This window comes from Hakea prostrata, chromosome 2, assembly GCF_041222555.1.
Source record: "Hakea prostrata isolate BN-2017 chromosome 2, UWA_Hpros_2, whole genome shotgun sequence".
In the NCBI taxonomy this organism is placed as follows: Eukaryota; Viridiplantae; Streptophyta; class Magnoliopsida; order Proteales; family Proteaceae; genus Hakea; species Hakea prostrata.
The window spans coordinates 42183793-42210583 of NC_142601.1; the positions used below are offsets into that span (position 1 = coordinate 42183793).

A 26791-nucleotide genomic window follows, 5' to 3' on the forward strand; every position below is an offset into this window, starting at 1 on the left:
CACCAACTCACCACCACTAATAGCTGCTGAGGATAGAGGAAATTGCAGAAAGATATGGTCTAGATCAATGTCATCCTCCCACAGATTGTCTATGAATTCGGTTTAGATGGTCCATGAAGCTCTTACAAGCAACATCTTTAAGTGTCTCTCCTTTATGCAATTGAAGACTGTAAATCAGTAATTGGAGAATGGCATCTGGGTTCTTGAGAGAGAACATTCCTCCCTCTCCTATACAAAATACATAGGTTCTGAAAGGCCTATAAGGGCTAAGCTCAACAACGCCTGTAATTGTTTGTTGTAACAAGTTGGTGCATCCCATGGATGAGCAAGCTATGTAATTTGGAACAGAGGATGCATTTCTCATTGCATCGCAAAAGAAATCCGATGCCTCCTCAGATCTTGCCTTAGATTCAAGCTTGGATCTATCAAAGCAAGGGAGAATCGACAATAATTCTCCTTTGATGCAGGAAACATGGAACGTAATTTCGGCGAATTTCGCTGAAATATCGGCGAAATTCGCCCAGTTCGATGAAGAGCGAATTAAAAAGAGGAGCGATATCGAAATTACAACTTTTCGCCGGAAAATTGGCGATTTTCCGGCGAAACATCAACCTTTCGCCGGAAACAGCAACCTTTCGCCGGAAATTGCCTGACATTGCTTGGACAGAACGACCTACTCACCTACCCATTACCCTGAATTTCATTCTGTTTCTACAGTTTTGATCCGAGAAATCCTACCGGCAATAAAGTTAAATGACTTGATCTCCAACGGCGACGGCGAAACACCAGAGAGCCGTGCTGTTTCTCTATGAATTCGAAGGTGGACAAGAAATCAGACAGTAGACCAACTGCCGCCATATCTTCCACCGGTGTTGCTTGGATCAGTGGATGGATCATGATCAGAAAACTTGCCCCCTTTGTAGAACCCCTTTCATACCTGATGAGTTGCAGGACGCGTTCAACGAGCATCTTTGGGCTGCTTATGGTATTCCAGATTTCTACTCTTCTGGTGTAAAAAGAACTGTAGAGGCACCAAATACGACTCCATCATCTCTAAATGAAAGGTCTTTTGTTTCATCTATCTCATCATCGGAAATAAAAACGTCCGCAAGGTGCAACTCTTGCTTCTGCGACTTTGCTTCCGTGAGAAAGAAAAGAAAATAAATGAAGAAATGACTGAACTTTGAAATTTGAATGACTAGTTTTTCAAATTAAAAAAAAAAAAAAAAAAAAAAAAACCAGGCACTACGTTGGGCTTTGCTAACCACCCACGTAGTTGGTGGTTGTGTGGTAAAAGTTAAAAGATAAAACAATTAATGGAGATGACGTGCTTGCCTCTCCTTTCAAAACAGCTAATACCACTTTTTCATGATTTTTACATCTGTATACGTGCACAGACCACTTTTTCATGATTTCTATATTGGGGGGGGGGCGAAATATCGCCGAGATATCGGCGATATTTCGCCAGTTCGCCCGGTTCGCTGGGTAGCAAACCGGGCGAAATTTCCGAAACTTCGTTCCTTGGCAGGAAAGAGGGGCAAGTAGGACTCATGGGATAATGTCATTTTTCATCATGAAATGTACGAAATATTGTGCCCAGTTTTCTGCTTCATGCGTCTCTATGCAAGATGAGATTGCTTCAATGATGGAGAGCAATTTCCAACATGGAAGAAGATGGGAGAAGGGAGAATCCCTTCACTAACCTAGGGGTTGGGTATGGCATAAAGGGCATTTAGGTAATTTCATAATCTATTTTAACAGCAAACTTAACTGTGAGTAACTTGTAATTTACATGTGGGTGCCATGTAATTTATGAGACAATAGTGGGTGGTCAAGAGTTTTGCCCCAAATATAGCGGGTGCCGTGTATTTGCTCTTCTTTCTTTTTATTGTGACATCCATTTTTGGTTATTAATTCGTTTCCCAAATGGAAATTCTCAGATTTACAGCAGCATAGTTTTTTTTACAGGTTCTAGCTTGTCTTTACTGCAACAACCCAGCTTTATCCCAACTAAATACAATTGGTAACATGGATCCTTGGACTCAAATGAAACTTTATTTGAGGTCACAATTGATCATAGTTGTCACGGCGATGAGGCGATGCGAGGCGGTTTAGGCTAGTTGAGGCAATGAGTCGACGAGGCACCCTCCCAGGTGGTTGAGGCATTTTAAGTGAAATTTTTAGAGTACACCTCATTCACGCTAATTCATTATAAATCTATCATATCTTATGTAATAAAATTAAAAAAAAAACTAATATTAGCCTACCTCAAGTCATCCAACATACTACTACCGCACATAGTAGGTCCTAAATAAAAAGTCGTGGGAAAAAGGGAAGAGAAGAAGTCATATGACGTTGGCCGCTGCTTGGCAGAGTGTCATCGCGGGAATGGAAGAGAAGAAGGGAGGAAGAGAGAAAGACATTAGGGATTAGAGTGAGAGTGTGAGACTCGAGTCAAGAACTTATTCTCTTTTGATTTTGTTTTTTGTTTTTTTTCTTTTTTCTTTTTAATTTTAACATTTGATCACATGTAGCGTCATTATAAATATGCATATAGGTTCAAACAATAGATACTTTACAATGGAATCTAATAAGTAATTCAATATATGCCTTCGATTTGGCATCTTTCATGTGATTTAAAAAAGAAAGAAAAAATGAACGCCTTGGGGTATAAGGCGTCCAAGGCACTTAAGGCAATGCCTCATACCCCAAGGCGGTCGCCTTATTGCCTAAAAATAAGGCAACGCTGATTTGAGCCGCTCCGAAGGCACCCATACACCTAGGCGACGCTTAGGCGACACCTTAACAACAACTATGCAATTGATGCAACACCTAGGATACACACGTCTTTCCTCACTACTTGTCCTCAAGGTTATCGTAACTTGTAAGTCTATCCCAGCTCTTCTAGATCCTTTAACTCGACTCAAATCACTCCTCTATAGTAGAGAATCCAACAGTCTCCATTGGATATGGCCATGCCAGTGCCACCTCAAATGACTTTCTTATGGCTTATCATGTATAGGTGCTACTCCCAAATCAGATCTAATATGTCCATTCCTTGGTTTAGTTTTTCAGTTTTGTCATTCATTCATCTCAACATCCTCATCTCCACTACTCTGAGTTTTATCTATATGATGGCTCTTAACCGCCCGACATTTTGCACTATATATCATAGCCGATCATATGATTGTCTTATAAAATTTTCAATTCAAGTTTCAAAGGAATGCTCCAATCACTTAAAATTTTGGATGTTGCATGTCTCCCCTTCATGCACGGTACTTTAACTCTCTAAGAAACATCAGGCATAATATCACCTTCTTTGTGTATGATGGAGCCAATATGCTTTACCCCCAAAAGAAAAATAAAATAAAATAAAAAATAAAACATTGAGTCCACCTTTGTGGAATCTCCCCCCCCCCGGCAGAAAGTTTTACCACCTCATCACCCATCTTAGCTAAAAAAGAAATGATGCAGATCTAGCAACAAATTGGCATATTATCCTTTGAATCAAACTAGGGTTGATAGATATAGGTGATGGGCCTTTATTACATAGGTCCATGTGATATGAACCTATTCTATGGGCTTAAAAGCTAAATGTCTATGCCATATAAATAGCTTAATCAATTACTTCATTTGGTCAAGTTACATGAATTCTGACCAACTTAAGTTATCAGGGCAAAATAGTCTTTTTCATATTTTCTATATTCAGTTTTATATGTATCATAATCTAAGTAAATTAGTCTCTATTTTGAGTTAGTTTCTAATTTTGAGTTAGTTTTTTGAGTTAAAACCCAGCTTGGAGTGCAAAACAAATTAGAACTCTAGCATACGATGCATAAATAAGCCCCTTGACTCTATGGGAAGGCACCCAACTTTGATATGGTTAACAAAGCTTCTCAGATTCGAGTGGCTTTCTTGTGTTATGCAGCTGCATACTGGTTTTGTTCAATTTGATCAGTGAAGATCCAAGATAGAAGAGACTCCTACATTTCTAAGCTGAGGCCAGGCCTCCATCTTTGCTGTGGCTGAAAGGACAGCCTTTCACACCATCTCCACCTGAATCCAAGAATCTACAAGGCCCCTCCCCCCATCCAGGTACCCTAGCAACCTACCCCATTCTCCCTCTCTTTCCCTTTTAAATTCTGCTTGGAGTTCCCCATCCCTGGTTCAAGCAGCTCTTTCATCCCATATGAAGAATCCACACCTCTCATCAGCCATCATTCACAGTCATCCCCAAACTCCAGACACCAAGCTACCACCACAACCCTTATGATCCCAATTAAAAACCAAAACACCCAGCTGAAACCTAGATTTACCTTTTTTATCTTTAATTTCCTATTTAGCTGAAACCTAGATTTACCTTTTTTATCTTTAATTTCCTATTTTTCCTCTGAAATCGAGATCTTCCATAAGCCCAGTTCCACCATCTAGACTTGATGAAACTCAGTGAGCACGTACTAATTAATAAACCTTACACTGGATCCAAGTTTCATCCCCTTCTATTACTTGTACGTCTCCATAGGCTACCTCAAAAACTTATCTTAAGTTTCCCATACCCATAATTCTTCAGGTATCCCTATACTTTGCAAATCAATTCAAAACTACACCATATCAACCCATTACAATTCCACAACCCTAACCAGAAGATTCAGAAGTATTTCGCTCAACACTTGAGGGGTCACCTTTTAGAGACCTCCCTTAAAGGCTATAATCAAACTTGTCAATGTGAACCTGGAATTAAGTCTTGCCCTACAAATATTGGAAGATTGGCCATTACATGCCTTATATTTCACTTGCTGTCAGCAGTTGGAAAGCAGTCGGAACCAGATCAAATGCACAATCAACTTGTCACCGAAAAATCAAAAGACTCGATCTACACAATGGGTGGAGATGAAGATATTCAATTATAATCCAACAACCTGATTTCTCTAGGTCTTACAATCACCTTAAGATTTGTAAAAGAAAAATCTAGAGCCAATAAACCAAATTTTGAAGCTAAAGGAAGAAGACACTACAGAGACACTTGAAAAGCTGACTCAAGCAATCCCCCTCTACAAGAAAGCAGCAACAATTGACAATTTCCAAACAAATTCTACCTAATGGGCCAAACCAAAATTTTGTGATTTTTCAAGAATACATGCTTAGTCAAAATGGACGTTCACACATAATGCTCACTCATACTTTTTGCTGCTTCTGACCAAATGATGGTTGCACTGAAAAATATGAATATGCTAAATACTAACACACTCTTGTGTTCATCACAACAATTTATAGACTATACTAACTAGAGAAAGCAAACCATCAACCCTTGTAATCTGTATCAGCAGAACAGTCACTCAGGTTCAAACCGCCTAATAAGTCCAAAATCATGTTGTCTGCAATCTGTAATCAAGAAACAAATCTATCCCTTCATTTGTCTCCATCCGGGTAGTAAACAGTCCCCATCTGCTCTCCCAACAACGACTATTAATCAGAAGCCACCTTAAAAAGCCCATAATTTGGAATAAGAATGTTTTGTTGTGTGGTAGTGACGAGAATCAATAGATCAACTAAAGGAAACTGAGAGTTTGGCTGCATCAGTTGGTTAACTCTATCCTCTTGTTTTTCCACGGATAGGTAGGCCTAGGGAGAGTTGAACTTACTATAAAGTTGCTCCCTCAAAATGAGGTTTACAAAGTTCTCCCTGAATTTAGGGCTTCCTCAGTCTATCTCCTCTGAGATTCATTCTGCCAACCATCGTCATCGGCATTTTAACTCCTCTGTGCAGCTCTCCCTGCCTCAATGAGACAACCTCTTTGGTTTATCCCTCCTTTGCGAGGCTCATCTACTCTATCTCTCCTTTATCTCCATTTAGATTCACTGCCTTGCATCAAATAAATTTTTATTGTCATTGGCTGACTCCTCTTACACAGAAAACAAGAATGGAATATACTATAAACTTGGCAGATGGAGCTTTCCCCAACTCTAGACTTACCAGAGCTGGAATTAAAACCACCAGATTTTCCTGCAAGAAAACAAAATTGGGATTTGGTGGTGGTTGGACAAATTTTCTCTACAGAACAGATTTCTGCGGCAACAATTTTGCTTTCATTGGCGAATGCTTGGAACCTCAGTAGGCATCTGGAAGTTACCATTGAGGAGCTGCCTCAAAAATCTCCTAAGCATCCCCCCCCCCCCGCCACCCCCAGCGGAAAAAAACGCAGAAAACAAGTATCACAGCAGATCCTTCAAAAGTTCAAGTGTCTCAGGATTTCAAAGGGAACCTTTACCTCCGGTTACACAGCCTGGACTGCTGCAGTTGTGGCTCAAATCTCAAGCAAGAGTTGTTCGATCTCTAGCTCCATGGGTTCTTCTAACAACAACGATGCAGCTTATTTAAGTGACAATCCCACTGCTACTCAGGTCCTGGGGGCTACCCAAAAGCCCCCTTGAACTCAACAAATGCAATCTGATGGAATTGTTAGGGGATCGGCCGGCCCCTAACAAAGCAATACCTGCAAAAAATGTGTATGAAAATCCGGCTGTGCATTGTCTTTCTTTTGTAAACCAAGCATCCCACCCCTTTATGAATAAAATTAAAGCTGATTTAGGTTACTCTGATATCTTCTGTGTTGATCCAGCAGGCAAATCAGGTGTTCTTTGGAAATCATCTATCACATTGCATGTTCATTCTTATTCTCCCACATTCATTGATATGTCTATTACATCTGACCCTAATTTTCCCAATTCCACATGCACTTTAATATGGGGAGCGGCAAACAGAAGAGAACAAGTTTGGAGGGGACCCAGGAAACATGGGAAGACTTAATCCAGGCCCTTGGATGGTTTTAGAAGACTTCAATAAGATCTTAGATGCCTACAAAAGATCAAGCACAGACACACAAGTTCAGAGAGGCTGTGGACACTTGCAGCTTGACAGAATTGAAGTTCACAAGGCTAGATTTTCATGGTCAACAAAAGGAAAGGTAAGGATCTAATCATGGAAGATACAGATAAAGTTTTTGCTAACATGGAATTGCTTTGTGAATTTAGTGAACTAAATGTCCATAGAAAAGCTATGCTTGCCTTAGATCGTACCCCCTTGGCCTTCACTTTTAAAATGCTTAAGAGAAGGCCCAATCCTTTTCAGTTTGAAGACAAACGAGAGGGTCATCCAGAGTTGGCAGAACAAGTCAAGGAGGGTTGGCATAGTTATTCCCAAGGTTCCTCTTCAAAATAAACTTAAATCTCATGCTCACCGACTATCAATTTGGAGTAGAACTGTAGAAGGACCTTCAAATATGCCCCAAAAGAAATAGATAAAATCTGGCAAATTGGTATCTCTTCAATCAAGAGGGGAGACTTCAGCTTCGGAAAAGGAGGAAAAGGAGAATTTACGAGCCCAATTGAGTGAGCTTTTCAAACAAGAAGGAAGCCCATTGGTCCCAAAGGTCATGGGTACAGTGGCTGCAAAAAGAGGACCAGAACACAAAAAAATTTCCATGCCTCAACAGCCAAGAGGAGGCATTTCACCGGAATTGCTCAATTAAAAAATGAAGAAGGGAATTGGATATCAAAGGAAAAGGAACTTCAACCATATCAGGTTGTATTTCTCCGTGCTCTTCTTTACTTCATTTCTGGTTGATAGTTTAGATTTTATTGCTTGTATTCTTAATCTCATTTCACAGGAGCTTAATAACCACATTTGTGCCCCCTTCTCAGATTCCGAGATTAAGCCTGCTACCTTTCAAATTGGGGGCTACAAGGCCCCTAGCATTGATGGAATGCCAGCAAGGTTTTTTCAGCTTGACTGCAACTCGGCTGGCAGAGATGTAATTAATGTTGTTCAGCACTTTTTAACTAATGCATTCATGCTGAAGTCTCTAAATCAAACTATTCTCACTCTTATCAAAAAGAGGAAAAACCAAATTGAGGTCGACCCATCTTAGATTTATTAGCTTGTACACCACTTTTTATAAAATTATAGCTACATGTTTGGCTGATAGACTAAAGCCCATCATCAATTCTCTAATTAGTCAAAACAAAAGTTCGTTCCTAGTAGATCCATTACTGATCATATTTACATCTCTCACTAAATCCTTCATTCGATGCACAAAAGTAAGAGTAAGGTAGGGTCCATGATTCTGAAAAAGGTAGGGTCCATGATTCTGAAAATTGATCTTTAACAAAACATATGACAAAATTAAGTGGTGCTTTCTAAAAGATATTCTCTTGAAATTTGATTTTGCTGGAAAATGGGCAAATTGGATTATTCTGTGTGTTTCCATAGTCAAGTACCATATCAAAGTAAATGGCAGCATTGTAGGTCAAGTGGAACTTCAAATAGTCACTCATGACTCAGCCCCTACTTGTTCATCCTTTGCCAGGAGGCCTTCTCAAGAATCTGAACCAAGCCTTAAGATCTATCTCTCTCGGGGGACCACCATCAATCACCTCATGTTTGTGGATGACTGTATGGCCTTCTCAAGAGCTGGTGGGATGAAGCAATGCAATTATTGCAGATCCTTATGGAGTATAGTTTTAATTCTAGCCAACAAGTGATTTACTCCGAGTCAGGTGTCTTAGTCAGCCCTACTGTGAGCACCCAAGTAAGACAAGCAATTTGCTTTATCCTACAGGTAGAGGAAGTAAAATCTCATAGCATATATTTGGGGCTTCCATCCACTTCTGGAAGATCCGAAGCACAAGTCTTCCAATACATTGTTAAAGAGTGGAGGATAAATTATATGGATGGAAGGAAATTTTCTCTCTCATACAAGGAAAGAGGTTCCCATAAAAGCCATTGCAACTGCAATACCAACATATGCCATGTCTATCTTTCTCACCATGGTGGGGAATCTCGCGAGATATGTCGCTACCTTGGGATAGCAAGACAAGAGGAGAGACAAGATGGGAGAGATGGGAGATCTCACCACGAGATCTCGCCATTGCCAAAGGTGGTCCAACCACCTGGTTTAGGGGGTTTTAAACCCCCCCTATCGCTTCTCTCTCGCCTCTCTCTCGCTGCAACTCTCAAAAGTTGCCAGGAACTTTTTTTTTGCCGAAATTTGTTGGGGATTCAACTTCTAAACATCCTTAACACATCTAAATATCAGATTATCATCATTTAAGCCTATTTCAACTAGATCTTCAACAAAGGTAAGATTTTCCCCCAAATTTGAATTTTTTCAAATAGAATGTTCTACAATGGGTGTGTGAGTGTAGTATAAATATATGTTGATCTACATCTACTAGCTTTGATCTACACTTTCATGGAAACAAATTTAATTTTCTGTTATTAATTTATTTTTTGAATTTTCATATTTAAAAAATATATTATCTAAAAAATTAAAATTAAAAAATATAAAAAAATACTTATGATATGAATGTGATTATCACTTATGTTAAACTACACTGAGAGGGCTACAACCCAATGTATTCATATTTTGATTATCATGCTTGCTGTATTTTTTTATTTAAATAATTAAATAAAATAATTATAAAAAATAATATTTTATTAAAAATTTATCTTCTTTTTTTTTAAATGATGTTTGTTTTATGTAGTTTATTTTAAAAATACAAACATGTCAGTTTGAGCATTGTATATATGTTATTTTAGAACAAAGTGTGTGTTTTGTTGTTTTATAAATTGTTTTTACATAAAATAATTATGAAATTAATATTTTATTAAAAAATTATCTGTTTTTTTTTTAAAGGATGCTCATATTATGTAGTTTATTTTGAAAATACAAACATGTCTATTTGAGCATTGTATATATGTTATCTTAGAACAAATTGTGTGTTTTGTTGTTTTATAAATTGTTTTTACATGTTTTTATTTATCTAAAAATTATTCTAATGATTATTTGGGAACATTCATGTATGTATTTCAGTGTTGGACTTGAATCTTAAATGGCAACTAGTGGGAGTGGCGGCACTGGCAATGGGACTCAGGACATTGCTTGGCAACATGGGGATCCACTGACTGCCGATAATAAAAAAATCTCGATGTAAGTATTGCCTCAAGAACTTAAATTCTGGTGGTTGAACCAAATTAAAGCAACATTTGGCTGGTGGCTACAAATATGTTTCCAAGTGTCCCAAGGTTCCTTATGAAGTGCAAAAAGTAATTGCAGCAACTTTAAAGGGAGGAGACAAAAAAAGGAGGAGATGGCACAAAAGCAATGGGATTTGAGGATACAGTGCTGGCTAGAACTTTTGTTAATGTTGATGACGAGTAAAACGATGATGAGGAGAGGAGGAGGGCTATGGGTATTGAGTCACAGGCTAAGTGGAGACAGATGAAGGCTGCAATGGAAGCTAGCAGACAATCCGTACATTTTGAGAATATGAGGCAGTATGAACAGACAAGAGGAGCAGGTGGTTCGAGGTCCAGGGCATCTATGCCACCTAGACATAGTTTTCATGGAAGTGAGAGGACAGAAAGGAAGAGGAAGACTACACATTATGATGCCACATTTGACCAAGACCCCTCCTTCTTCAAGCATCAAGACACCTATCAAAGAAGCATTCTATATATGTTTGCTGGAGGAAGAGAAGACAGTAGGAAGGAGGAAGCTAGGTTGGCAATCAGCAAATTCATGCTCTACACAACATTGTAGCCAATGTAGCCAAAACACCATACTATCAGGGGATGATCAATGCAGTTGCTAGGGCAGGTGTAGGGGTTAAAGGCCCAACAGCTTGAGAAGTATGAATAAATATTTGCCAAAGGTGAAGCAAGAGGTGGAGGAATACATTGGTTTATTAAAGGAAAGATGGACTACACATGCTGTTACTGTGATGGCTGATGGATGGACTAGTCCTACCAGATAGTCCATTATTAATTTCATGCTGAGCTGCAATGGAAAGACATCCTTCCTGAAGTCAGTAGATGCCTCAGATAAAATCAAAAATGTTGACTACCTTTACAAGCTTCTTAGGCAAGTGGCCCTCAAGGTAAGGCCAAACAATGTTGTCCAAATTGTCACAGATAACGGTGCTAACTTCAAAAAAGTTAGTGAAATGTTGATGAAGAAGCAGAGCAACAGGATCCACCTCTTTCGGACACCATGTGCAGCACACTCGATTGATCTTATGTTAAAGGACTTGGGAACAGAAAGTCAATCAGTGTTGTGGTTAACAGGGCTAGAAGGGTAAGTAATTTTATTTATAACCATGGTTATGTGCTGAAGATAATGAGGAACCACTATAAGGGTGATCTAGTCAGACTTGGATTGACTAGATTCACCACAAACTATGTAACTTTGAAAAGCTTTCAGAAGAAAATGGTGGGTCTACGGCACATGTTTGCAAGTGAGGAGTGGTTTAATTGGCGTGGATCTAACCATCCTGATGCAGTAGTAGTCCAACAAACCATTGCTGATGATTCCTTTTGGAGGCAGCTGAATACGACAGTGAGCATTTTAGAGCCTATTGTATTTGGTTTAAGAATGGGGGATTTGGAGAAGAAGCCCCTAATGCCCCACATATATGTTGGCCTTCAGCAAATGAAAGAGTTGGTTAGAGTTGCTGCCCCTGGCTCCTTCAAATCCTATGAGAGGATCATCGATGATAGATGGGAGACGCACTTGATGCATCATCCTTTGCACTTGGCTAGTGAGTCACTTTTAAGTTTTTAAGTTTTTGTTGTATACTTTAATTTACATTGTTAATTTGTTATAAGTTATATCTTATAATTTATAAACAAGTAAACAACCAGATCACTAACAAAAAATTTTATTTCCACAATACAAGCTTACTACCTTAACCCAAAGTACCATTACAAGAATAATCTGGGGCTTAATGTAAGGTTGATGAATGCGGTGCAAGATGTGGTGGAGAAGCTTGTGCCAAATCCCATCATCCAGGGGACAATTAATGGAGAGGTGTGAGCTTATTCAATTGTTTCTTCAACTTATTGCATTAGTGCATGTACAGTAGTAAAAGTACAATAATTTAACAATTAGTGTACAGATCACGGAGTTCAAGGATGTTTTTAGGAGTTTCGGAAAGCCTTCTATGGTTGCATCTAGGCAAAAAAATGATCCTGCTAAATAGTCCATTACTATAACTCTGTAAGTGATAACTGATAAGTTATATAAGTATTAAGATTTACTTGCCTAATGCATTCTTATATTTGGTTATACAGCTGACTGGTGGGTGCTATACAGAACTAGTTCACCAAATCTCAGGGACATAGCAATTAAAGTACTCTCACAAACTTGTTCATCCTCTGGTTGCAAGAGGAACTAGAGCACCTTCACACTCATCCATAGTAAGGTACGAAACAGATTGGAGAGTAAAGGCTCGAGGATTTAGTGTATGTGCTTTACAACATCAAAGGGCACATACAAAATGATATAGATGATGAAAATCGGGAACCGATTGAGTTGACTGATATATTCTACGAGCCCCCCATAAAGGATGAAGAAGATGATGTCATATATCAGTGGATTAGGATCGAGGTGGCCCAGTGCTGGATGGGTCAAGACGGCAGTTGGATCCTACCATTGTTGTTGCCATGGGTCCAGATGTTGTGGCTGACCACGTGTATTCTAATGAGGGTTAAGCTGTTGTAGCAACATCAACAGGACCAAGTGTACCATTTGTGGAGCCACCTGGTCAACTTGAAACAACTGAAGTGATGTCTAATAGTGAGAGTTCAGATGATGCCAATGATACCAGAGGGCCAAGTGGCCCAAATCAGCCATCGAGGCATAGAGGCAGTCAAGCTAATAATGTTGTTGGTGGAAGTCAATGTCAACAAAGGGAGTCACCTCCACCAAGTCCGAGTCATCCGACACGCGCGAGCCATAGTTCCCCTATCTCTCAGACTTATACTAGGAGTAGGAAGAGCAGATCAAACCAGGGGCAAACAAATGATGATGCGAGCATGCATGATCTTGAATTAAACATGGGAAGCATGAGCCTAAATCATGGTCACAGTGGTTCACAACAGCAAAGTTTGGCCAGTTGGCAGTCATCGGGGTACCTATACGGGGATCACAGCACCGGGTCAGATTACACTGGGTATTCTTCTTATGGAGATCATGCTATTCCTCAAGACCCTGCACTTGGAGATTACAAATATAAGAATGAAGAAGGGTTGTTAACTAACTGGTTTAGAAACCCCTACCCATATATTCAACAGCAACATGAATAGCAAGAGCCGCAATGGCTCTTTCACCCACCCACGATTGACAGCATTACCCCAGAGTGCTATTCCTCCAATATTCTGACATGGAGACATATTGGTTCCATATAAATCGATATATGACATACTACAATGATGAGTTGACTTAGGTGTCATATGTGGCCATCATTCAGAATCAGTTGATGCAGAATGCTGAGTGATACTCTTGTTGTCTTGTAGTCTTGTAACTTTGTAAGTTGTAAATTGTAATCTTGTTACTCTTTGTACTCTTATGATTGTGAACTTATGGATTATGATTTATGACTTACTAAAAGTCTAAAACTTCTTATGGTTGTCTAACCTTGCATTTCAAAGCATTTCGGTTTTACACATAGGGTCGACTTAAAAGACATACTTAGGGTTATTTTCTCACAAATCTAAGGCCACTAGTGTGTTCAAAAGGCCTCAAATAGGCTAAGTACCAAGTTTCAACCCAACCGCAGCCCTAAAACCCACCAAGCTGGGCCACCAAGTTTATGCCAGAAAAATGGCATATCTCGACCGAGATCTCGGTATTTTGAAGTGGCGAGATACACCCTCGAGCATATCTAAGCAAATTAACAATCACATCAGCAATTTTTGGTGCACCAACAACGGGTAGAGGTGTCTACTAGATGAAATGGTCAAAGATTTGCATTCCAAAGAAATTTGGTGGGCTTGGCTTCAAGGACTTAAAGTCATTTCAATAGATTTTTACTTGCTAGACAGGGTTGGAGGTTGCTAACAATCCAGACAGCTTGTGGGCACAACTTTTAAAATCAAAGTACTTTCCCAAGTCATCCTTCTTGGAAGTCAAACACCAAGGAATGTTTCCCTAAGCTATAGGAGCATAATGGCAAGGAGGGACTGATTTAAGAAATGAGTCAGAAGGAGGATTGGTAATGGTCTCAGACTCTCAATACAAGTACTCTTAAAGACCCATGGGTGTGTACTCTTCCAATTGGCCGAGTATCTAGGCCATTAAATCCTGGCCAAGTTCCACCTTTTAGCCCATGGATTGATTGACTAGAGACGGAGTAGATGGAATTCTAAGCTTCTAGAATCCCTCTTTAAGCTTGAGGATACACAAACTATCCTTAGATTACCCATTCAAAATGTCTACAACAGAGAGAGCTGCCTATAGGATCCAGGCTCCAGTGGTACTTTCTTTTTGTAAAGTCTGCCTAGAAGACCAACATATCCTTCGATGGTAAATTAGCCAATTTGGCATCATCTTCTTCTCTAAACAGATACTGGAACCTCATTTGGAATATCCATCTCCCCCAAAATTTAAGACATTTCTATGACGTTATGGACAAGACATCCTTGCTACAAATAAAGCATTGTTTCACCAAAATCTTAGTCCATCTCCTCTACGCTCTTGTTGTGAAGAAGTAGAATCTGTTGTCCATGCTTTGATTCAAAGTGCTCATGTAAAAAAGCTTCACCTCTGTGCCTTTGCACTAATATGTTTCATTGACATTCAATTCAAGACTTAATTTGTTGTGTTAGACATTTATAAACATGCAGATAATGTAATGAAGTTAGTAACATCCTTTTTAATCTTCTTTGGCAGGTATGGAATCCAGATTAAAGCTATCCTTTGTTGGCTCAATCCCCTCGCTTGAAAGCATCACGACTGCGTTTCAGTTTTCACTTGCTGAATTTGAATTTTTCACATCTTATATATCGGTTACTCAATCACTACCTCAGCCCCCATCTTAGTATAAGCCATCCCGAGGGCCACAACCATTGTAAGATTTTCACAGATGGTGCATGGTCAAATTTTATTGCTGCCAGGGTATGTATGTTTCAGGTTTCTCGGCAACTGTTATTAAGGCTGAATCAATTAGAGATGCTCCAACTTGGCATTAGACTCCAGCTTGACAAGCGCATCATCTTCTCAGACTATTCGGCTCTGATTGCAGCTCTCAACAATGCTCCAGCCTCCATCGACTGGGCAACTTCTGACATCCTTGACCCACCCCCATCCCCCCAAAAAAATTTACTCTATCCTTACACCCTTTTAAACAACATAAATTCCAAACAACCAAAACCCGGATATAGAAATATAATTGAGGCAGTTAACGGAAGGAATAGAAACAGTAAACCAAGCATAAAATCAGAAAGAAAGTACGAGGGCTTGATGCAAAGAAGGAAGAAAGAGTTAGTAACCATTAATGATGCTTTAAGGAAAGGAAAAAGAAGAGCAATAATAACATATGCTTCATTTCTAACACAGGAAACAAGTATGGAACCTGCGTTACATCTTCTGCGATGTTGACAGTGTCGACCACTTCCCTGCTATCGAGTAAAATGGCTTTTGCGGGAACAATGGGGACTAATCTCCTAAAAGAAGCTTTCCTGATAGATGAAGTTGAATGAAATTTGGAGGAACCGAAGCGAATGGGCAGAGGAGGTAGGAATGTTGTTGAAAGAAAAACGGGAAGAGCAGATACCGCCATTACTGGCATTAGCCGAACGACCAAATGGTAATTTACAGGGACTCCCAAATGGTGCGTAGTTATATCCATATCAGAGAATGCCTGATGAATCCAACGGTATCCATGTAATGTTCTGCTGAACTACTTGCAAATGGAAGGATAGTGCAGTGGTTGAGAACTCACCTCTCAGTGGAGAGATTGTGGGTTCAATCCTTACCAGGGGCATATGTAACTATCCCAACCCCAATTTCCCTATATATAGAAAGCGCCTTTGTTACAAAAAAAAATAATTGAACTACTTTATGGTAAGATCCATACTTCTAGTGGAGAGGTCATGGGTTCGACTTTTGCGGACAACAAAACTCCCTCTGAGGATGTAATCTAGGTACGCGCAAGCGGCCCCGGATGAACCTCGAACACAATAAATAATAATAATAAAAAAATTTTAAAAAAAATTAAACTACTCTAATTTTTCCATCTTGATTAGTTGGTAACACCTTTGTTTTACTAAAAAAGAGTGAACTGCCGCCTCAAAATTGAGTCCTTGAATCACTGACCCACTTTATGTTTGAAAAACACACTTTAAAATTAAATTTTTGTTAGACACATTAGTCTAATTTGTCATTATAATCAATGACAAATTGAACTAATGTGTCTATAAATTAAAATCATCAAATGAAGAGTTCTAGATCTTTTACCTTAGTGATTGTGACTGCAATGGGTCTAGACATTGGGGGTGTCTTTTTGTGTTCAATTTCCCTTGATTTGCCTTATGTACTCTATAGGTTACTTCAAGCTTCCAAATCGACAAACCACAGTGATGGAGGTTCAATATTAGCTTGGAGAATTCGCAGAGCAAAGGAGAGTATTTTATTATCAGTCCTCTATTTGGTATTCCATTCCTCTATTTATAATGTTTTCCCTCAACCCTAATTCCTTAATTAGAGTTTTATTTAGACTCAACTAAGTGAGAGAAATCAATATTAGAATCCTGTTTAGACTCAACTAAATAGAGGGGCAGTCATCCTGGACTATGTAATTGTCTTGCTGCCACCAATGGCACAAATTGTAGTGGGCCCCACACACTACGGTTAATGTCTCCCACTTGCCACAAAGTGGCGGAGTTATCCAAATGTTCTCATCAACTTTAATCCTTTCAATGCGGAAATGGAATGTGCGACCTAAGAGATGTATCTAGGGTAGGAGTGCTATATCAAGTCTCCATTTAACCAACATAGCACATCACTCAAAATTATCTCATTATACCCTAAACAATTCAATTATACCCAGATCCACACTCTCGATATCCCAAAGTGAGCAATGTGAACTATCTTCATATGATGTACTCATGACTTTGTCAAATGAGAAGTCACCCAGGCAATGACTCACATCACTATTGGGTATAGAATGAAAAGTTTTCCCATAGCTCTCATGCCACTTGGATTATCCCCAACTATTTTCCGCCCTGGGCCTTGGGGGGCGGATTACCCCCCCCCCTAAGGCAGCTAAGGTAGCTCATTGGGTGTCCTCTTCGTGGCTGTCTAAAGTGAGGGTCGTAAGATCGATTATGGCTGGTGGTAGGGATCCATCTTAACACAATAATATAATCAAAAAGCAAGAACAAATCATTGTATTCTAGTAATTTAATAATAAAAGTCAAGAAGGATCTCAAAAGGATCAACAAATGAACATCAAAGTGTGGAAAATGATACCAATAGAATAAATCAAAATGTAGAGTGAGGCGGAAACTCACTCCACAGAAGCAGTAGAAAAGTATATCAAAAGGTAGATTACAACCAGTTCCCAAAATGAAAGGGGAACAACAATAAAGGTCTCAACTAATCTAATAAAAGATCAAAAGAGAATGGAACAATATCCCATCGTTGGCACACAAGTGCAAAAGCCGAACTACTCCTAATAAGTATCAGTCTTGTACTGATAGTCTTCACCAACGTAGTCACAATAGCTAGTACCTTGAGTACCATAATAATCATCAACTTGGTCTTCATAGTGTTGACCATCATAGTAATAGCAGTAGTAATACCTGCAGTAAAATCTAACAGAAGATGTTGCAAAAAGGAGTGAGTTCAAAAGAACTTAGCAAGGCAGTTCAATCAATAATAACATAATAACACATGATACCAAATCATACAAAATGCACAATGATATGAAACAAACAATGCAGATATGCTTCTAACTCTATGTATGCTAGTCTCTATGGCAGACATGCTTTAAGTCATAGCACCATACTCCCATGGGTAGGGTCTCAAATCACTCTCCCTCAGCCTTCCCAACATCTTGGGTTCTCCAGTTGGCAATGGGTAATGAAACATTCTCGGACAACCTTAGCTGGGGTTTAGGTCAACACTCTCTCACGCCTCCGTTTGGTCTGAGTACTGGCGCATGTCAGGGTTCAGCCTAGCCAAATGCAAGTCTTCTACTTAGTTATATCAACTTAGCTTCAGATACTTTCATTCCTCGCCCCGGACGATCCTTTTCGGTATCCTTCACCCTAAAGTCAACGTATCCTATGGCTACAACCAACTCGGACTACGGACTCATCAACCCTATTGGTTAGTTATATCAATTTAACAGGTAGTTCCATGTTCATCTCACTAGTTGGTTACCGGTCTTGAGTTCCAGGGCCCACGTTCCACTTCTGCAACCATACCAATGAATGGCCTCTCACGAGTATCCGCAATGTGATTCATGTCCTCTCATGGATTTGTAACTAACCGGTATCCAGAGGGCCCACAAATCCCCATTACCACCACGGGTTGCTCGGTCTCAATTTCCTTCCGATCGGGTTTGATATAACAGGGACATCCTAGCCAAACACTTCTAGACATGCCCTAGGTATGTCAACCAATAATTAGGGAAAGCGTCAAGGGGCACCATAGGAAAATGTCCCATACCTCCACTAGTGTCCAAAGACAGAAATGCCAAAAGGGCATTCCCCAATCCCAAATCACAACCTAGGTAATCACATTCCCAATCAGTCATTTACAAGCACAACTGATAATATAAAACATAAGTAAGTGATCATTCATAATTGAAATAACAATTGCATTATAAGAACAAGTACTACTGTAGTTGAAGAACTACAACATCAATATAATTATAAGAAACTAAATACAGCAGTAGTAATGATCATGTAATCAAATCTAAAGACATGCATATTAGGTTATTAGGGATCAACCATCCATACCTTAAGTAATCTTTAAAGAATTCCGTAGAATAATGAGGAAGAGGTCCAAGACTAGCAATTAAAACCTAAACAAGCATATAATAATAATTAGCCATATGACCTAAAAGATTAGAAGTCAAACGGAAGCAAACAGAGCAGATTTGAGGCTACTGTCCGTGTTGGTCGATTGGTTGGTCTATTGGCCCAGTCGACCAATGGAACAATATGGGTCTGTAAACCCTAATTTGATCATAACTTCTTCGTTTGAAGTCCGATTGGTCCGAAATTCAAAGGGGAGCTTCCTAGAACATATTAAGACTATATAAGAAGGTCAAAGCATCAAATCATGGTCAAAAGATAGGATATTGATTGAACCATCAAAATTTAGGGTTTCATCATATATAGTCCATGGCTCTCATGGAAAGGCTAGGGAGAATCAAGATTCACCTTAGGAAATAAAGAATAAGAAATCACATCAAGAAAAGCTTTGGGGATGATCCAATAATTAATAAAGGATTAGGGTTCTCAATTGAATATCATCTCATGAAGTTTCCCCTAGATTGGTTCTCAAAATAACCCAAGGTAGGTTCACAGAGGGTAAGTATCACATCCACCCAGCCGGTATCCTATCTGGCATACCCGGGATGTGATCCACAGCCCGAAGATCCAGATTGAGCAGCCATGCCTCCCACATACGTGATAACATAATCATGAACAATATAATCAATGTATAAAGTAAACAATAAACAAATCAATTGAATAAGAAAAGATAATAAATTAGAGTGCGGAAATATTAAGTATCAACTTCTAAATGACAAAATCACAAAGAGAAAGAGTGATAGAAGTCACTCCTTCACAATAGTGGAAAAGTGGTTAATACATCCCGAATACAAACAGTGTAACGAGTAAATCCATAAGAACTAGAGAGAGAATATCCAAACGATTACAGTCATCCAGGGAAATGGGGCCTACACATAGGTTTCTTCTATCCTAATGATTTCTTCTTCATAAGTGTGGATGAAGTAAACCCATCGTGGCCGCTCCCTCACTAAGGTGGGGCTAACCCTGGTACGAACCATAATCTTTCTCGGTATAGCAATCCTGACTCTCCGCGTAGCCATCACCCGAAGGGTAGTATGCGGGATCATAGCTCGGGTCATAGGACATGCCATCAAGGTCTTCTGTACCTGCAGTATAATCTAGCAAATTGCACAAAAAGGAATGAGTTCAAAAGAACTCAGCAAGGCAAGCTGTTTCATAATACACAGTTCATTCGATACAAGTCACAATATGATGCAATATGGTATGAGACAATGATGAAATATGATTCTAATCTTAAGTATGCTAGTCTCTAAGGTAGACATGCTTTAAGCCATAGCACCATACTTCTTTGGGTCGTCAGTCACTCCCCCTCAATCATAAGATATCTTGGGTCTGCCGTGGTAATTGGGTAAGGTCCTCATCAAGCCATGGTTGGGGATTTAGTCACCACTCTCTCAAATCACCATTGATATAAGTATTGGCGCATGTGGCGGCGAAGCCTAGCCCAATGCAAGTCATCTACTCAGTCGTATAATGTCAGATCCGGATACTTTCCCTATGGCACCGACCAACTCGGTTCCGTATCCATCATACTAGAGTCAGCGTATCCTACGGCACCAACCAACTCGGACTACGGACTCATCAACCCTATTGGTCATCCAAAAATGGTAAACGGGAAGCTCTCACGTCCTCTCACGGGTTGGTTACCGGTCTTGAGCGCCCGTGAGCCCAGGTCTATTTGTCACATCCTCCCAGCCGGTACCCTATCTGGCATACCCGAGAGTGTGATCCACAGCCCGAAGATCAGGTATCGAGTAATCAACCTCCCACATAAACAATAACATAATCATGAACAATAACAATAAAAGTGTGGAAGATAAACCATAGATCCAATAAGGAAAGAATGAATCATATATAAATCAGAGTACTAGATATAATCAGAGTGTCAAAACAGATAAGTAAAGTGAGGCAAAATCCCACTCTACAACCAGCGGAAAAGTAGTTCTAAAAGAGAATAAGCAAGACAAAATCTAATCCTAGTAGCAAGTACAATGGGTAACTAAATTGTTCTCCACTTTATAGACAACATCCCTATAAGTATAAATCTCATAAACGGCACAAGGGCGCTTCCACTCAATGGTCGGACTAAGCATCGTACGGAGCATAACCACTCGCGGGATCTTCAGTGTAATTGTTGTAACCGCAATCACCTTCCTGGAGATATGCCTCTTCGCCTTGCGCTTCTTCATAGGGACCGTCATAATATTCAGTACCTGCAGAATAGTCTAACAAACATTGTACAATAAAGGAATGAGTTTCAAAGAACTCAGTAAGGCAGTTAAATCCATAATAACATAAATGGCAGGATTTCAGAACAAACATAAATGCAATATGGTATGAGACAATCAATGAATGAATGAATCTAACTCTATATATGCTGGTCTCTATTGGCAGACATGCTTTAAGTCATAGCACCGTACTTCTTTAGGAAGGTCTCAATCACTCATCATCAGTTGGTAATGGGTTCGGCATCCATCGGGACATTCCATGGCTGGGGGTATAGGTCACCACTCTCCCACATCACCATTGGTCTAAGTACCGGCGCATGTCAGGGTTAAACCTAGCCAAATGCAAGTCTCCTACTTAGTTACATCAAGTCAGATCCAGATACGTCCATTCCTCGTCCCTGACGATCCTTTCCGGTATCCTTCACACTAGAGTCCTCATAGTCCCTGACTACGGACTCATCAACCCTATTGATCATCCACATATGGTAAACGGGAAGCTCTCACGTCCTCTCACGGGTTGGTTACCGGTCTTGAGCGCACGTGAGCCCAAGTCTAACCATATGCAACCCTACCAATAAATGGCCCCCACAATGTGATTCCTGTCCTCTCACGGGTTGGTTACCGGTCTTGAGCGCCCATGAATCCCCATTGCTACCACGGGTCGTTCGGTCTCAATACCCCTCCGATTAGGGTCTGACATAACGGGACATCCTAGCCAAACACTACTAGACAGTCCTAGATATGTCATCCAACAGTTTAGGAAGGTGTCCAGAGGGCATCTCCGGAAACATCCCATAATATTCCCGTAGTAGTCCAAGGACAGAAGTGTCAAAAGGACACCTCTCCTTTCCAAACCATACTTAAGCATACACATGCATCAATTCATATCATCACATATATGGTAACTTCATATATGGAAAGAAATCAATAATTACAATCACTTTGTATATAGTTGGCAAGTAAATCATACATGAGTCAATTCAATATGATTAAGTAATGCTACTGATATCAAGACAGTACTACAGTAGTATAACATCATAAGAATCTAATTAAAGAAATAACTTAACAAGATTCTAATATAGAAACTAAGATATGCAATTTATGTAGTTAAAGAAGTAACCATCCTTACCTTTTATAACTCGCAAAGGAATCCTAAGAAATCAAGTAAGATCTTGGCAAACTTGAGAAGAAGGTCCTAAACAAGTGTATACAACATATTAGGAAAGATCCCTAACAGAAAATATACCAAAACATCCAACACAGACCAATTCTCGAGTTGCTGTACTCATTGGTTGAGTGGATTGGTGGTCGATCGTCAATCGATCAATCGACCAATCAGTCGACCAATGCAGACAGTAGCCTAAAAATCAGAGTTTTGAGATATAAAATCCGAATTTGGTGGTTCAAAAGGGTACTAATCAAGGGGTAAACTACATCAGTAGTATTCTAACATAAAGGGAACCTCAAAACACTAATCCAATCAAGCCATCAAGATCCAAATTAGGAAACAAAAAGTTACCATAATTAGATCAACCATGGATCTTGAAGAATTCAAGATAGAAATCAAAGACAAGAACAATGGAAGAATGGATCATTGCTTCAAGTAAAGGTATCATGAAAAGCATACTTAGATCTTCAAGGAATTAGGCTTAAAAGCATAAATCTAAATAAGGAAACAAAACCTACCATATATGTAACTATCATGATTCATGAAGAAAACATGGTATGGTAGAAGAGAAACAACTAGAGATTGATAGATCATGAAAAGAAAACACAGCAATTGACTACTAACATGATCAATATAGAAGATCCAAGGAGATCATAATTCAAATCTGAAGTTAAACAGAGACTAGATCATGGTTTGATCATGATTCCTTCAAAAGCTTGCAATGATCATGGTTAAGATCATTGTTCTAGCCATTAATCCTTAGGATGATCATGAGAGACAAGTCCAGAGATGTTTGCAACAGAGAATGCAGCATCTCCTCTACTGTCTCAACTCAAAAAGGAAAGAAAAATAGAGATGGAGGAGAAGAAGAGAGTGTAGACATACCTTTGATGCAAAAGGAAGAGTTTCGACGAAGATCCGTCATGAAAATCACCAAGGATGCAAGGGAGATGACTTGCAGAGGTCTTTGGTTCGTTCCAAAGAGTTTGGAGGCAGCAAATACGAAGTAGACTCGAGATTGGACTTAAATAGAGCAAGCAAAAACCTAATTGCCAAAGACAGCACTCATTGGTCGAGTGGATTGGTCGACTGGTCCAGTCGACCAATCAGTCGACCAATGCAGACAGCAATTCCAAAACAGGGAATTGATGACCCAAATCAAATCCAATCCTAAAGGGGTTTTGTACACATATCAAGTGACTTACCTAATAGGTAGAAATGCCTTCAAACCATGATAGAGAGCACTCCAAGTCCATCAACTAATCCGATCTTCATCAAGATTCAGTTTCCATAAATAGAACTTCATCATCAACTCTCATGGATTCAAAGCCAGACACCAAGTCCTCCACTGGGATGGCCCAAAGCTGACTTCTTACTTTACTTCGGGTCACTAGACCTACAAATAACAAGGTTTCCGGGTCAAGGTTAGGGCTGGGTTTTACACTATCCATTTGCAACCTTATCAATTGTCACGTCCTCCCAGCCGGTACCCTATCTGGCATACCTGAGAGTGTGATCCACAGCCCGAAGATCAGGTATCGAGTGATCAACCTCCCACATAAACAATAACATAATCATGAACAATCATAATAAAAGTGCGGAAGATAAACCATAGATCCAATAAAGAAAGAATGAATCATAAATGAATCAGAATAATAGATATAGTCAGAGTGTCAAACAGATAAGTAAAGTGAGGCAAAAATCCCACTCTACAACCAACGGAAAAGTAGCTTTAAAAGAATAAACTAGACAAAATCTAATCCCAGTAGCAAGTACATTGGGTAACTAAATTGTTCTCCACTTTATAGACAACATCCTTATAAGTGTAAATCTCATAAATGGCACAAGGACGCTTCCACTCAATGGTCGGACTAAGCATCGTACGGAGCATAACCACTCGCGGGATCTTCAGTGTAATTGTGGTAACCGCAATCACCTTCCTGGAGATATGCCTCTTCGCCTTGCGCTTCTTCATAGGGACCGTCATAGTACTTAGTACCTGCAGGATAGTCTAACAAACATTGTACAATAAAGGAATGAGTTTCAAAGAAACTCAGTAAGGCAGTAAAAAATCCATAATAACATAAATGGCAGGATTCCAGAACAACATAAATGCAATATGATATGAGACAAACAATGAATGAATGAATCTAACTCTATGTATGCTGGTCTCTATTGGCAGACATGCTTTAAGTCATAGCACCGTACTTCTTTAGGAAAATCCACTCACATCCTCAACCATTTAAGATATCTTGGATTCTCTCACGGATCATTTCACCGGTCTTGAGCAGCCGATTTGTAATGGGTCCTTCATCCCTCAGGACAAACCATGGCAGGGGGTTAAGTCAACACACTCTCTCACAACCATTTGGTATAAGTACTGGCGCATGTCAGGGTAAAACCTAGCCAAATGCAAGTCTTCTACTTAGTTACATCAAGTCAGATCCAGATACGTCCATTCCTCGTCCCTGACGATCCTTTCCGGTATCCTTCACACTAGAGTCCTCATAGTCCCTGACTACGGACTCATCAACCCTATTGGTTATCCACATATGGTAAACGGGAAGCTCTCACGTCCTCTCACGAGTTGGTTATCGGTCTTAGCGCCCGTGAGCCCAAGTCTAACCATATGCAACCCTACCAATAAATGGCCCCCACAATGTGATTCCTGTCCTCTCACGGGTTGGTTACCGGTCTTGAGCGCCCATGAATCCCCATTGCTACCACGGGTCGTTCGGTCTCAATACCCCTCCGATTAGGGTCGACATAACAGGACATCCTAGCCAAACACTACTAGACAATCCTAGATATGTCATCCAACAGTTTAGGAAGGTGTCCAGAGGGCATCTCCGGAAACATCCCATAATATTCCCGTAGTAGTCCAAGGACAGAAATGTCAAAAGGACACCTCTCCTTTCCAAACCATACTTAAGCATACACATGCATCAATTCATATCATCACATATATGGTAACTTCATATATGGAAAGAAATCAATAATTACAATCACTTGTATATAATTGGTAAGTAAATCATACATGAATCAATTTAATATGAATAAGTAATGCTACTGTAATCAAAGTTATGCAACAGTAGTATAGCATTGTAAGAATCTAATTTAGGAAACATGTCAATGATATTCAAATATAGAAACTAGATTCATGCTATCTATGTAATTAAGGAAATAACCATCCTTACCTTTTATAACTCGCAAAGGAATCCTAAGAAATCAAGTAAGATCTTGGCAAACTTGAGAAGGAGGTCCTAAACAAGTATATACAACATATTAGGAAAGATCCCTAACAGAAAAGATACCAAAACATCCAACACGGACCAATTGCGGAGTTGCTTTGTACTCATTGGTTGGTGGAGTGGATTGGTCGATCGGTCCAATCGATCGACCAATCAATCGACCAATGCAGACAGTAGCCTAAAAAAAGCAGAGTTTTAAGATATGAAATCCGAATTTGGTGGTTCAAAAGGGTACTAATCAAGGGGTAAACTACATCAGTAGTATTCTAACATATAGGGAACTTCAAAACACCAATCAATTCAAGACTTCAAGATCCAAATTAGGAAACAAAAAGTTACCATAATTAGATCAACCATGGATCTTGATGAATTCAAAATAGAAATCAAAGACAAGAACAATAGGAGGATGGATCATTGTTTCAGGTAAAGGTATCATGAAAACATACTTAGATCTTCAAGGAACAAGGCTTAGAAGCATAAATCTAAATAAGGAAATAAAACCTACCATATATGTAACTACCATGCTTCATGAAGAACACATAGTATGGTAGAAGAGAACAACTAGAAATTCATAGATTATGGATCATGGAAAGAAAACACAGTAATTAACTACTAACATGATTAATATAGAAGATCCAAAGAGATCAGAATTCAAATCAGAAGTTTAACAAGATTAGATCATGGTTTGATCATGATTCCTTCAAAAGCTTGCAATGATCATGGTTAAGATCATTGTTCTAGCCTCAAATCCTTAGGATGATCATGAGAACATGTTCGGAGATGTTTGCAAAGAGAGAATGCAGCATCTCTTCTACTGTCTCAACTCAAAAAGGAAAGAAAAACAAAGATGGAGGAGAAGAAGAGAGAGTAGACATACCTTTTGATGCAAAAGGAAGAGTTTCGACGAAGATCCGTCAAGAAAACACCAAGGATGCAAGGGAGATGACTTGCAGAGGTCTTTGGTTCGTTCCAAAGAGTTTGGAGGCAGCAAATACGAAGTGGACTCGAGATTGGACTTAAATAGAGCAAGAAAAACCTAATTTCCAAAGACAGCACTCATTGGTCAAGTGGATTGGTCGACTGGCCCAGTCGACCAATCAGTCGACCAATGCTGACAGCAAGACCAAAACAGGGAATTGAAGGCCCAGATCAAATCCAATCCTAAAGGGGTTTTGCACACATGTCAAGTGACTTACCTAATAGGTAGAAATGCCTTCAAACCAAGATAGAGAGCACTCCAAGTCCATCAACTAATCCG

The 26791-nt window shown here is 39.6% G+C and overlaps 1 protein-coding gene across 1 annotated transcript in view; it reads right to left on the bottom strand.

Annotated features, from left to right (window-relative positions):
• Positions 1-15675, bottom strand: part of LOC149024389 (cysteine synthase-like) — a 74238-nt gene extending 58563 nt beyond the window's left edge. The window contains exon 1 of the mRNA XM_089144649.1: positions 15412-15675. Coding sequence (XP_089000775.1) covers positions 15412-15627 — 216 coding nt within the window. The 5' untranslated portion in view covers positions 15628-15675. The remainder of the gene's footprint in view (positions 1-15411) is intronic.
• Between the last annotated feature and the right edge of the window lie 11116 nt (positions 15676-26791).